At 41.3% G+C, this 14,053-nt stretch overlaps 1 protein-coding gene across 1 annotated transcript; it reads right to left on the minus strand.

Annotated features, from left to right (window-relative positions):
• Positions 1-5,397: 5,397 nt before the first annotated feature.
• Positions 5,398-6,247, minus strand: LOC110697061 (cytochrome P450 704C1-like). Its single transcript, XM_021874401.1, has 2 exons — positions 5,966-6,247; positions 5,398-5,883 (listed from the first exon to the last, which is right to left on the minus strand). The coding sequence occupies exons 1-2, from the start codon at positions 6,245-6,247 to the stop codon at positions 5,416-5,418; spliced, it is 750 nt and encodes a 249-aa protein (XP_021730093.1). The 3' UTR covers positions 5,398-5,415.
• Positions 6,248-14,053: the final 7,806 nt, after the last annotated feature.

Consider the following 14,053-nt stretch of genomic DNA (forward strand, 5'->3'; position numbering starts at 1 on the left):
TTTGCCTAACTATCCTCCCTATGAGGCTATTAAGAGTCGCTTTCGTGATTTTCATTTGCCTAATGGTGTAGCTAACTATACTAAGTATAAGGACTCTAATGGTCAATGGGGAGCAAATTAGAGATATTTATACCGTTACATTGCTCACAAAGAATTCATTTACCTTAACCCTCAGTGTGCTTCTTATCCTCCTCCTAACCATAAATTTGATGATCCAGCCCCACAACAAAATGCACCTTATTATTCTTTAGAATACGATGATTCCATGTCTAAGTCAGAACCTAAGAAACTAACCTTATGAGAGTCAAGGTGAGCCAATGGAGCAAGATAATGAGTCTGGAGATTCTTCTTGTGAAATCTGTTGGGTTTTGTGATGTCCGACACCACGCGGAAATAAAACCCGATAACTGGATCGCATGCATAATAATTACAACATAAATAAAAGCATGCAAAATAAGCATAAACATAAGAGAAGAGAGAGAAGAGAAAGAATGCTCACCTTGTAGCGTGCTTCTCTCAACCGTTGAGCTCGGACTTGAAAGTTTCAAGTTCCGCAAGTGCGAGAACCTCCAACGGCTCACACCCTCGCTACCGAACCATAATCGGTCCCTACCCCAAAGCTTAGTCACGGCTAGACCAAAAATAACTTAGAGTTTACGAACAAAGGTTTTCTCGCTTTTGGAGATCCCTTAGAGTTCACCAACTCAAGTGAATTTCCCAATACCCAATGATGGATATTTATAGGGAAATGTCCCCAAGAATTCCCATCGTCTTTCAATGTGGGATAGTTGGTAAAATGTGAAAATAAGCAATTAATTTAATTCCAAATTAAATTGAATAAGCTATGCAATAGTCAAATGACAAGTGTCAACATGAGGGAGGGAGTAGGTAAGGACCATATACCCATCCTCGGAGAGCAAGCATAAACCCACCAACTCACATATTTGGTCAACACAAGGCATACCGGTCACATGCCTTGGGCCTCAAGGCTCGCCTAGCTGGCGTCCTTGCCCTCGGCTCGGCCTGCTATGATGCCGCAAGCCCACTCCTAGCAGCAGCCAGGCCATGCGCCTACCGCAAACACGCAGCAGCACCCACAGGCCCAACAGCAGCCTCGCAAGCACGGCTTGCTTGCTGGCCTTGCAGTGCAGGCGCACTAGGTTGCCCAGCCAGCCCGCACGCAACGGCCAGCCTAGCTGGGCCTTGCGATGGCTGCAGTGGCTTGGTGCTTTGGTGCGTGCGGCCCCTAGCCACTTGTCTTCGATCCGAGGCGTGGCTAGGGCTCGTGCTATCCTTATAATTTAGCACGATACATCATTTGAATATTTTTCTCGTCTTCATCAATTCCTAAAATCGACTCGACGTACGGTGCTCGGTTTCGACGCTCTAAGCTCGGAATCCGACGTCTTTGTTCGTAAAATCTCTATCAAGTTACTTAATCCTTCGGATTAATTCGTCGCTTCGGTTCGGTTACACGATTGGGTGTGACCCGAAGGGTTTAGTCAAGATTAAGTTGTAATATTATATATTCATTAATATTATTGATCGGAAGCGGCCTCCAACTAGGCATTCCGATCACTTTACCTCACTGAATAATTAGCTTTCTAATTAATTCTGAACCCTCTATCAGAATAATAAACTTGTTCGAAGGACACCATTCCTCTCAATATCCTTCCTATGTCACTTAATGTCTCTTCGTGAATTATAAGGTAAGATTTTTCGTCATCCTTATTACGTCCGGAAGTGTTTCTCAATTTTCGAGTTCGACTGTCAATAAGCAGATGATTTCTAAAATCTATCTGAGCACAGCCATGCATTTTCACAGTCTCGCTCTTCGAGAGGCCTTGTAAACAACAAAAACATGTTCCCTATTGTTAATAGGGGGACATTCCCAATCTCGCATTGTCAACTTCCCTTATTAAGAGGCCCTAGCCGCCCAGCTGTTGCCTTTATAATCCCCTTGTACGGCAGATGTTTGACAACATCAAAGCGGACTAGTACTCAAACAAGAGAACTAACAATACTCATGGTCGAGGAAAGAGGTTCCGATAGCCATAATGAGTAATATACTTATGACGATTGTTAAATCTCTTAAAGTATTCTTATAGGTCGATCCGATATAGTTTCAAACTGATACCTGTGCAAATGATTTATGAAAATTTTGTCCTTTTAGCACAAGAAACGGTGCTATAAATCATACTACACACTGATCTCACGTGGTCATTAGTCGTCCAAATTTCATGACCTCTATTAGGGATAATTTCGATATGATAATCAACGTTCACTTAATAGATGTTTCTTTATCCAAGACATGGTCTTGATACCCTATTTTGAATAACGTCAAATCGAACGAACTCATTATTTAATTCTAAACCACAATTAAATAGTTTTATTTCCAAGACATGGTCTTGATACCCTATTTTGAATATCGTCAAATCGAACGGACTCATCATTTAATTCTAAACCACAATTAAATAGTTTTGTGGAATAATTAGTAAATTTTATTCCACTATGAAACTTTTAAACGTTTCATCTAATGATAAATGGTTTTCCCAAATGTTTTAAGAGTATTACTCTTAACAAAACATTTATAGAAATCACACCCATATTTAATATGCTTGATTTCATTTATGCAATTGTGAATGTTGTGGTTCACTTATTGCATAGGTTTAGTTATGATTACTTTGCAAAACTTAGCATCTTCATTATCAAAAACTCTCATAATAAGATGATAAGATTGTAGGGTTTCGTAGTGACCCACACTATGCGGAATGAAACCCGCCAAGACCCGCTCCCATAATAAATGCAATTAACAAGCAAAACATAATTTAAAGAATAAGAAAAAATAAAAGATTCTACCTTTGACGCGTGCTTCGCTCAACAATGAGCTCTTACTTGAACCCCGAAAATACGAGGCCTCCGACGGGATCGTACCCTCGAACCCGACCCGAGCGTGGGTCCCCACCCCTCACAAAACTGGAACCATGGTGCTGCTGGGCTGGCAGCCAGCTAGCAGTGCCAGCTAGCCCAGCCAACTAGCATCAGCCTAGCTAGCACAAGCATGATGCGTGTGGCTGTGCTGGGCAGTGCCTATGCTGCTGCTGCTTGCTAGGCGCTGGGCGCTGCTAGCAAGTTGTTGACCCTTGCCTCTCTCGCCATCGCACATGCACACGCAAGGCCCCTCGCACTTCCCACCATGCGTGCTGCTAGCGAGCCACGCATGCTGGGCATCGCCTCGCCAGCCACACGCACAAGCATGCGAAGCTTGGTGCTGCGATGGCTTGCAATGGCCCTAGGCACAAGCATACGCACACGCACACACGCAAGTGCCCATCACTGCGATGGTGCTATGTTGCGTGCAGCGATGGTGCGACAAGCCTAGGCACAAGCACACGCACACACGCACAGGCCTAGCCATGCGATAGTGTTGTGCTTGTGCTGCGATGGTGCGATGTGCTGCGATAGTGCCTAGGCACCCATGCACGCATGCTGCGGTGCTGCTGTGCCATGCGAAGGCACGGAAACACGCACATGGTGCTGCGATGGGTAGCCTAGTGCGCCTAGGCTTGCGCCTAGCCATGCTAGGTGCATGCTAGCTCGAGTTAGCCTAGCGTTCACATGGCTAGGTCACTGTGATGCTACGGCTACGCTCGAACTTGTTGCTTGTGATTTGCGACGCTCGGTCTCGACGCCCTAGGCTCGATATCCGACGTCTTTGCTCGTAAAACTCCGACGACTCATTAAATCCTTCGGATTAATTCGTCCTCTCGGATCGATCTTGATACCCTGTTTTGAATATTTCCATAAATCGAATGGACTCATTATTTAATTCTAAACCACAATTAAATAGCAATGGAGTGAATGATAATTTTGCATAAAAATTAATTACTCCATTAATGAATGGTTTTAATACAGTGTCTAAAATTAAAATATCTAGTTTAATTAAAACACATGTACAGGGAATTTCAAATCCAGTCTCTGATGTGCTTGATTCCCATTTCCTCAATGTGTTTGTTGTGTTTCACTTGAGGCGGAGGTTTAGTCAAAGGATCGGCCACATTATCATCCGTGCCGATCTTGCAAATTCTGATTTCACCTTCGGATTTCCATTCCCTTATCATGTGAAATCGCCTTTGGACATGTTTGACCTTCTGGTGCTCTCCTGGCTCTCTAGCCTGAGCGATAGCTCCATTGTTTTCACAATAGAGATCTATCGAACCCTTGATGGAGGGTACAACACCAAGTTCACTGATGAACTTACGAATCCAAATAACCTCCTTAGCAGCTTTTGATGCAGCCAAGTATTCAGCTTCAGTTGTAGAGTCTACAGTTGTGCTCTGCTTGGCACTCTTCCAGCTAAACGCTCCTCCATTTAGACAGAATATGTATCCTGACTGTGACTTGAAGTCGTCTCTGTCAGTCTAGAAGCTAGCGTCGGTGTAACTAGGGGTGTACAAAAACTGGACCGGACCTGAAACCGGACCTGAACCGACCTGATCCGGACCGGACCTGACCCGGACCTGTTGATTCAGGTCCGGTCCCGGTCCTTAAAAATCAAGGTTCCCGGTTCCGGTCCGGACCCGGTCTAAACCCGGGGTTTTCAGGTCCGGACCTGAAACCCGGAAAAATTGTTTTTTTTTTTTTAAAAAAAAAAAAAAAAAAAAAAAATTAAAATAATGCTGCTGCTTCCTGCTTGACAGCTTGAGGCCTTGAGTGACGCTTGAATTCTCCTTCATTTCATTCTAACCCTAACAAACACAGGCTGTCTCCACTCTCCCCCTCTCCCTCACGCAGACACGCAGTCACGCAAGTCTCAGCCGAGTCAGCCCAACGCGGCAACGCCCACCGCCGACACCTCCTGCCTTCCTCACTCTCTCAGGCGAAGCCCAGGCGCCCACCGACCACCGCATGAGACAGCTACTGCGCGATTTTCCATTTCTCCGGTAAGTTATTTTTTTTTTAATGTAAATCTAAATTATCTAATTATGTTTGGGTATTTTGTATTCGAAATAATGAATTAAGTGTTAGAATTTATATGTTTATTCATGTTTCAATTGCTTATAATGATTATTTGATGTTTGCATGTTGAATTTCTTTTTTTACTTCAATGTTTTCGAATTTATGTTTTTTCTTTTTTGGTTTATTTTCGAATTTCTTTCGAATTTATGTTTTTTTTTTTGGTGTTTTTTAGTTTAAAGTTTAGGGTTTTAGGGTTTAATGTTTATCTTCGAATTTATTTATTTTTATGTTTTGGTAATGGGATTGTAGCAGAGGACAATTAGTTTTTCATCATGATTGCATTGTTTATTTTTGTCAAGTACCTGAATTTCTTAGACTCCTTTTGGTTGGACTTTGAAATTAGAGAAAATGCAATTATTTTGATTTCAAAATTAGAAATTGAGAGAAAGGTAGAAATTAGCTTGGTTGATATATGATAAGTTGGAATGTGCCTCTGAAATTGACATAAACTTCAGCAAGTAACGTGTAACACAAAAGAGAAAAATAAAAAGGAAGAGAACAAACAATGAGATTATGAGAGCAATGAAATTTTCTGACTGGAACTGCTGGATAGAGTCTGAGAGTTTCTGTCAATGCAGCATGTAAATACTGCAGTCTTTCAAGTGATTCTTCTGTCAAACTAGCAGCAAGTTCTGAAAATTTTCCAACTCCTTCCATTTTCGTAATTTTCCTTACTTCTTCAGCAACCTTTTCCTGTATATTCTGGTGTTTACAAAGCATGTAAACAAACCATGAAAGTGTAACTGCTGTTGTGTCTTTACCCGCAATTACAAAGCTCAAGATTATATCTCTCAGATACTTCAAATCAGTGTCGCTCTGCTCCAGGAACCTTGACAAGATATCATCCTTTTTCATCTGCATTTCCTACAAATTCACACAGAAAGAATGCATTAATCTCCTCAGTAAACCGATATGATTACAGACTTCTAAGTTATGATTCACTTACTGAGACATTGCTTTGTGAACTTTTCATTAGTTCCACTTTGTTACTGATTAATTTGTAAACAAAATCATCAACTATTTTGACACTTCTCTTAAGTTTAGCCTCTGCGCCAATGTTGAGAAATTTCTTGATAGGCCAAAAGATGTCTACATATCGTAACATGGTTGAAGCACTAGCATCATCAAAAGCCTGGCCAAATTTCTTCCCTTCTTCATTTGAGCCACACATACTGTCTAGATCAACTCCAAATGCAACTTTGAAAATAGAATCTAACGTTGACTTCATAAACAAGTCCTATAGAAAGTTTCAGAAATTTCTGGGTATTGACATAAATTTCAGAAAGTTGGTTGTGTTGTGTTGTGTTGTGTTGTGTGGGCAATGCCTCTCTCATTTTTTTCTTAACATAAATTTCAGAAAGTTGAAAGTATTTCTAATGTGTATTGATATTTCTAATGTGTATATATGGACACTTTTTAAGCTAACTTATACTTTAAAATTTGTGTTTATTCCTGCTAGGCTGCTAAAAGTATGGACTCAGATTATTAAGATTAAATAAGTTGGCTAACCTGTGTGTAGTTCAGGGGTTCTTATTTTTGTTTTTATTCTTGCAGGGAGTGAAGGAAGTCAAGGAACCACGGATTCTTATTCTTGCAATGTAAGTTGCTCTTAAATTTTTTTTATAAAATGGTATGTGTATATAATTGTTACTTTAAAATTACTTATATTGTATATAATTATATTGTAGATGGAGAGCTCTCAATCCAAACGGTCTGCTTCTTTTTCTGAACAAACGTCACAGCCACTTTCTGAAAAGGATATGGAAGAATTGCAATCTACTTTGCCTCCTGATAAGAAGCTAAAAGCGGGGCGGGAATATATATGGAACAGAAAAAGTAAGAGGAAAGCTGAGTATTGGAAATATTACTTAGAGTACGTCGAGAATGGAAAACTACGAGCTGAATGTAAGTTCTGTCCTAAAACTTTTGCTGCTGATGGTAATCTTAATGGTTCAAAAAATGTTAAAAACCATGCAGAATCATGTCTCGGTAATCCTATTAATATAGAAAAAGAAAAGGGCAAAGAAAAGCAAACTAAATTGTATTTTGATCAAGAACATGAGAGTAGTGAATTAAAGTGTGGGAGTAGGATTATTAACTTGAATGATGTTAGAGAGGCATTGATTCACATGATTATTGTTGATGAGTTACCATTTAAGCATGTGGAAAAATCCGGTTTTAGGCACTTTGTGCAAGTTGCATGTCCACAATTTCACATTCCATCTCGTGTTACCATTGCTCGTGATTGTTTAAAGTTGTATTATAGTGAAAAAGAGAAATTGAGAGAAATGTTTAAGACATGTCAAAGAATTTCTGTGACCACTGATACTTGGACTTCAATACAAAGAATTAATTATATGTGTCTTACAGCTCATTTCATTGATAATGACTGGAAATTGAATAAAAAGATCATAAATTTTTGTCCAATTTCTAGTCATAAAGGAGAGGCTATTGGAAAAGCAGTTGAGGCATGTTTAGAGTATTGGGGTATTGATGATAAACTTTTTACTGTCACTGTTGATAATGCTTCTTCAAATGATGTTGCTTGTGCACACTTGAGTAGAATGGTTAGAAGAACAGGATGTATAAATGATGGAAAAAATCTCCATGTTAGATGCATTGCTCATATCATTAATTTAATTGTGTGGGATGGTATTAGAGAACATGGTGTGTGCATTGATAGAGTTAGAAATGCTGTGAAATATGTTAAGAATTCCCCTGCAAGAATACTTAGATTCAAAGATCTTGTGCAAAAAGCAAACATAGATTCAAAATCTTCTTTATCCTTTGATGTCCCCACTCGTTGGAACTCCACATACATAATGTTGGAAACGGCTTTGAAGTTTCGACGTGTTTTTAGTGGGTTATCTCTTCCTGATGGAGAGGATTTGAATGACAATGAAAGGCCTCCCGAACCCGAAGATTGGGAAAAAGTGGAGAGGTTGGTTTTGTTTCTAGGGGGGTTTTATCTGTTAACTAAACGAATTTCTGGTTCCCATTATGTGACAGCTAATAAAGGTTTAGGAGAAATTGCTTCTATGTATGATATGTTGAATAATTGGGAACAAAGTGAGGACTTGAATTTTCAAGCCATGGCCATTGCAATGAAAAAAAAGTTTGATAAGTATTGGGGGGATGTGGATAAGATGAATAAGTTCATTTATGTTGCTCTTCTTCTCGACCCTCACTCTAAGATGGTCATTGTTGAATTGACACTAACGGATATGCATGGACCGGAAAAGGGTACAAAACTTGCTAATGATGTGAAGGAGTTCGCTTACTCTTTATTTGAGGAATATAGAAAAATGTATGCTACTTCTAATATTCCAGATTGTGGAGATAATATGTCAATGGATATTGATAATAGTAAAGGAGTGGGTTCCGATTATGTGAGGAAACTAAAAGAAAGAGCAAAACGATTGAAGGGGACAAGTGGGTATGCGATAAGTGAGTTGGATAGGTACTTAAATGATCAATTAGGGCCGGAGGAGGAAGAACAAGATGCATTGACATGGTGGGGTAAGAATGGTCAGCGTTATGTGATTCTTAATCGCATGGCACGTGACATACTAGCCATCCCATTGTCGACCGTTGCATCGGAATCTGCTTTTAGTACGGGAGGTCGTACTCTAGATCCATTTCGGAGTTCTTTAACTCCTAAGGTAATGCATCGTTATCTTTTTATTTTATAAAATCAAGTTTGTTTATATCTTAATATGACTTTGTTTATACATATTTGTGTAATATTTTTGTATTGAAGATGGTTCAAGCGTTACTTTGCACACAAGATTGGCTTAGAGCTAAGGAAGTGCCAATTGTTGATGTGGAAGAAAATTTGAAAGAGTTAGAGGAAATAGAGAAAGGTAGTAATAATTTTATGTATTTGAAATTTTGTTACACCAAATTTATTATTTCATTGTTATCAATCATTAATATATTCTATATTGTATTTTATTTAGAGGTGCAACGTGGTGAATCTAACGATGTAGACGATGAAGTTGTTTTCGTGGACTCATTAGTGTGAATCACGCGATCAAAGGGAAAACAACTCGTTGGAGAATTTATGTATTCCTAGTACTTGAGAGTTGAGAGTTGAGACTTAAGAGAATTTATGTAATTTTATGAGTTTTCGTGGACTTATTTGTATTTTCGGTGGACTCATTTGTATTTTTGGTGTTTGAGAATCGGGACTTTATGTAGTTTTGTAATTGATAATTTTGGTTTGTATGTAATTATTAAATTATGCAACAGGTCTAAAAATCACAAAACAGGTCCATATGCAGGTCCATATGCAGGTCCAACAGGTTTTGTATTAAAAAAAAAAAAAAAGAAAAAGACACAAAACAGGTCCATTCAGGTCCAAACCCGGACCGGACCTGATTTTTCAGGTCTGGCCCGGAACCGGACCTGTTAATTCAGGTCCGGTCCCCGGTCCTCATAATTACCCAATTCAGGTCCCCGGTCCAAACAGGTCCGGTCCAGGTCCGGTCCGGTTTTGGACCGGTGTACACCCCTAGGTGTAACCTTCAACAACCAGGTCTTTATGGCCACCATAACCAGGATTTATCCTTGTTCCTTTTTAGGTACTTCATGATGTTCTTGGCCGCAATCCAATGCGCCTCTCCTGGGTTTGATTGGTGTCGGCTCGTAGCACTCAAGGCATACGATACATCTGGCCTTGTACATATCATGGCATACATGATCGACCCAATTAGCGAAGCATATGGAATCCGATCCATTCTTTCTCGCTCAACAGGTGTATGTGGACACTGTTTCTTGCTGAGAGTTACGCCATGGGACATGGGTAGATGCCCTCTATGGGACTTCTCCATGTTGAATCGTGCCAGTACTTTATCAATGTAAGTAATCTGGCTCAATCCAATCATCCTCTTAGATCTATCCCTGTAGATCTTGATGCCCAATATGTATTGTGCCTCTCTTAAGTCCTTCATTGAAAAGCACTTTCCCAACCAGCCCTTTACGGACTCCAGTAATTTTATGATGTTTCCAATGAGCAGTATGTCATCGACATATAGGACTAGGAATGCGATTTCACTCCCACTAACCTTCTTGTATACACAAGATTCATCTGGATTCTTGATAAAACCAAACTTGCTGATGGCTTCATCAAATCGCAGATTCCAACTCCTCCTGGCTTGCTTTAGTCCATAAATGGACTTCTTAAGCTTGCAAACCTTTCCAGCGTTGCTCGGATCAACAAAACCTTCTAGCTGTGTCATGTACACAGTTTCTTCCAAAATCCCATTTAGGAAGGCGATTTTGACATCCATCTGCCATATTTCATAATCGTAATATGCAGCAATCGCTAGAATAATCCGGAAAGACTTTAGCATTGCAACCGGTGAAAAGGTTTCATCATAGTCAATCCCGTGGATTTGTCTATAACCTTTTCCCACCAGTCTAGCCTTGTATATAGATACATTTGCATCCTTGTCTGTCTTCAATTTGAAGATCCATTTGCAACCAATGGGTGTGTAACCCTCAGGGCAAATTCACCAAGTCCCAGACTTGATTTTCAGACATGGAGTCCATCTCGAATTTCATGGCCTCTTGCCATTTAGCAGAGTCGGGGCTCGTCATAGCTTGCTTGTATGTCGCTGGCTTATCTCCATCCATAACTAGGATGTCTTGATCATTGGTTAAGACAATATCAAGGTATCTGTCTGGTTGAGATCTTTGTCGTTGCGACCTACGAAGGGTAATAGGTTGAGCATTTACATTGTCTGTTTGATTCTGACCAATCTTCCCAGCTGCTTCCAAAGCAATTAGATTGTCAATTTTATCAAGTTGACATTGTTGCTCGTCCTCTCGAACTTTGTCGAGTTCGATTTTCCTCCCACTTGTCATTTTGGAAAGGTGTTCCTTCTCCAAAAAGACACCATCACGAGCAACAAACACTTTGTTCTCGGATTTATTTTAGAAGTAATACCCTTTAGTTTCTTTTGGATATCCCACAAAGAAACACTTATCCGATTTGGGGTGAAGTTTGTCCGAAATTAATCGCTTGACATATGCTTCGCATCCCCAAATCTTGAGAAAAGACAACCTAGGAGGTTTCTTAGTCCATAACTCATATGGAGTCTTTTCAACAGCTTTTGACGGAGCGCGGTTCAGTGTTAGTGCCGCGGTTTGTAGCGCATGTCCCCAGAAAGAGATAAGAAGTTCACTAAGACCCATCATTGATCGAACCATGTCTAACAAGGTTCGATTCCTTCGTTCGGATACTCCGTTCCATTGAGGAGTTCCGGGAGGTGTAAACTCTGAAAGAATACCATTTTCTTTCTAGTGATCGTCGAATTCATGGCTCAAATATTCTCCACCTCGATCCGATCAAAGTGCTTTAATTTTCTTGCCAAGTTGATTTTCAACTTCTTTCTGAAATTCTTTGAATTTCTCAAAAGATTCAGATTTATTCGACATTAAGTAGATATAGCCATATCTACTAATCTTTGTTAACGAAGTTGAATTCTTAGATGTCTTAGTTAGTGGTATCAACTTTTGTCTAATCATACGTAAAAACATGCAATTTCATTGAACATATAATTTCAAGACAATTTTGAAACAACTATTGTCAAAGTCTTACATTCAAAATAACTAGGTGTCCAACACCATAGATCATAGTATATTCAAAAGCGTGATGAAAAGTAGGATTAGTTTAATTACATGTCATGGACAAAATAGTGCATGCAAGCACGACCGAAAAACCACCTTTGTCGTCTACTTGTCCTTGCACCAAAACTTGATAAGCTTCTCACTTGGTCCCTGAAAAGGCAACATAAAGTGAGTCATACTTGGTATCTAATACCTATGATTTGTAGTTGGTTTAGCTCCTATTTTGTGTGAGTTTTGTGTGCTCTTGTGTGTTTTTGTGCAGGTAGAAGATTGGTTAGAAGTCGGAATGAAGAGAGTGATGAGTGCCTTGAAGGAAAAGAAAACCTGCAGACTGCAGCAGACAGCACGGCCGTGTCAAGTACTAGCACGGCCGTGCTAATTTTAACACGGTCGTGCCATCTGAAATTCAATTTCGCAAAAAGCCTGCCAAGCAAACACGGCCGTGCCAAATTCGGCACGGCCGTGCCAAACTTCAGCACGGCCGTGCTAATTTTAACACGGCCGTGCCATCTGAAATTCAATTTCGCAAAAAAAAGCCTGCCAAGCCAACACGGCCGTGCCAAATTCGGCACGGCCGTGCCAAACTTCAGCACGACCGTGCCAGTTATAGCACGGCCGTGCCATCTGAAATTCACTTTCGCAAAAAAGCCTGCCAAGCCAACACGGCCGTGCCAGTTATAGCACGGCCGTGCAGCGCGGGTTCCGGATAGTTTTTCGTGTTTTTAAACACGATTTCACTCACACTCTCTCATTATTCTCCAACTCTCCTACCCTTTTTCTCTCTAAACTAACCCAAACCCCCAACCTCCTCCCTCAATTCCTCAAATCAAACCCTAATTCCCCATACTCTTCTTTCAAGATCTCGGCACCCTCCTTGCATTAGAGCATTTTTCAAGTGATTGGACGCAAAATTCGGCCCTCTTTGAGCTCGCCACAACTCCACTTCGTGGAGTCCTCGGTGAATTCGTTCTTAAACTCATTGATTTCCGCAATTTTTGTCCAATTTCATTCGTTTTATTGAATATTTGTTGTTGAATTGTGCTTTATTGTTGCAAGTTTGGGTGAACTAGTAGTGTTAGGGTAGTACATTGCATGCTAGGATAGTTTCTTGCTTGTTAATTGGTATATTGTGCTTAATTTCTTGAATCAAACATGCCTAGAACAAAGACATCCACTAGGAGACCGGGTCGGGACGATGCATCCTCATCCATGGTTCCACCCTCGGTGGACACCATGGGTATTGTTTTTAATAACCCGTCCTTTTTGGACAAATTTGTAGGATTATCCCACCGACCGATCCGGCCTACCAAGTTCTACGACCCTTTACCCGCTAGGGCTCTAGGGATCGAAAGCGGCATGGTTCAACTATTTTCATTTACCAATTTTGATTCTTTCCTTACCATGCATGCTCTCACTTACAAGAGGCTTACCCTCGAGTTTTTGTCTTCTTTGTACGTGCATCGGGATGAGAATAACTCACCCCGGTACTTGTCCTTTCAACTAATGAACTCGGGAACCATTCAAATGTCGGTGGCCCAAGTTAATGCCGCCTTTGGGTGGACATCCGACCTGAAATATGGTCCTAAGGATGGCCACTCAAAACACTACAACTCCGGGTTGTTTTGGCGGCAAATCACGGGGAAAATGGATAGAGATCCCCGTAGGGATAAGGCGACTTCCATCGTCAATCCCGCCTTTCGGTTGTCCCACAGGACCTTCTCCTCTACTATCTTTGCTAGAGGAGATAGTTCGGGTGTAGTCTCCATTAGGGAGTTACAGTTTATTTGGCACCTCACCCGTGGGGACGGGCGTCTAGACATGGGAGCGTGGTTACTAGACCACCTCGACGGTGTAGCCCGGGGTAGGGGTGATATTACTATCGGTGGCATGATCACCATTCTTGCGCAATATAAAGGGATTGATTTTTCTGAATTGCAGGCTATCCCAGGCACTACGAGGCTTGATATGCGCACCTTGAGAGCCATGCAGTGGCTTAAAGGGACGTCCCAGCCGGATTGCTATTTGTGGCTCGTAGCAGGCAAGCCATACGCCTACTTGCCCGATCCGGAGAGGACGGTGGTTTACAACAAAGACAACTGGATCTTCGACCCCGACTTCGCCTGGAACGAGGACGGAGGCACGAAGTATGTAGACCGCAATCCCCAGCCTCACCAGGGGGATGAGCAGGCTCACGGGGGCCAAGGAGGTGACGATGCTGATGATGATGATGATGACGAGGAGGGTGGCCCGGATGCGGCCCAGCAGATCCCGGCGCAAGACTTCGCCTGGCTCCGCCAAGGAATGGAAGATTTGAGGCTCGAGGTAGCGGATTTGCGCCGGTCGAACGAGGATATGACCTCCGCCTTCAGAGACCTGAAGAGGAGTGTTGATGATATGGCCT

This window comes from Chenopodium quinoa, unplaced genomic scaffold (assembly GCF_001683475.1).
Source record: "Chenopodium quinoa cultivar QQ74 unplaced genomic scaffold, ASM168347v1, whole genome shotgun sequence".
In the NCBI taxonomy this organism is placed as follows: Eukaryota; Viridiplantae; Streptophyta; class Magnoliopsida; order Caryophyllales; family Amaranthaceae; genus Chenopodium; species Chenopodium quinoa.

What these genes read in the sequence shown, in the direction of transcription:
- LOC110697061 (XM_021874401.1), bottom strand. Translation starts at nt 6,247, where the DNA reads ATGAAGTCAACGTTAGATTCTATTTTCAAAGTTGCATTTGGAGTTGAT. An exon ending in GTTCACAAAGCAATGTCTCA is followed by an intron (nt 5,884 to 5,965) that starts GTAAGTGAATCA and finishes GTGAATTTGTAG; the next exon opens with GAAATGCAGATGAAAAAGGA.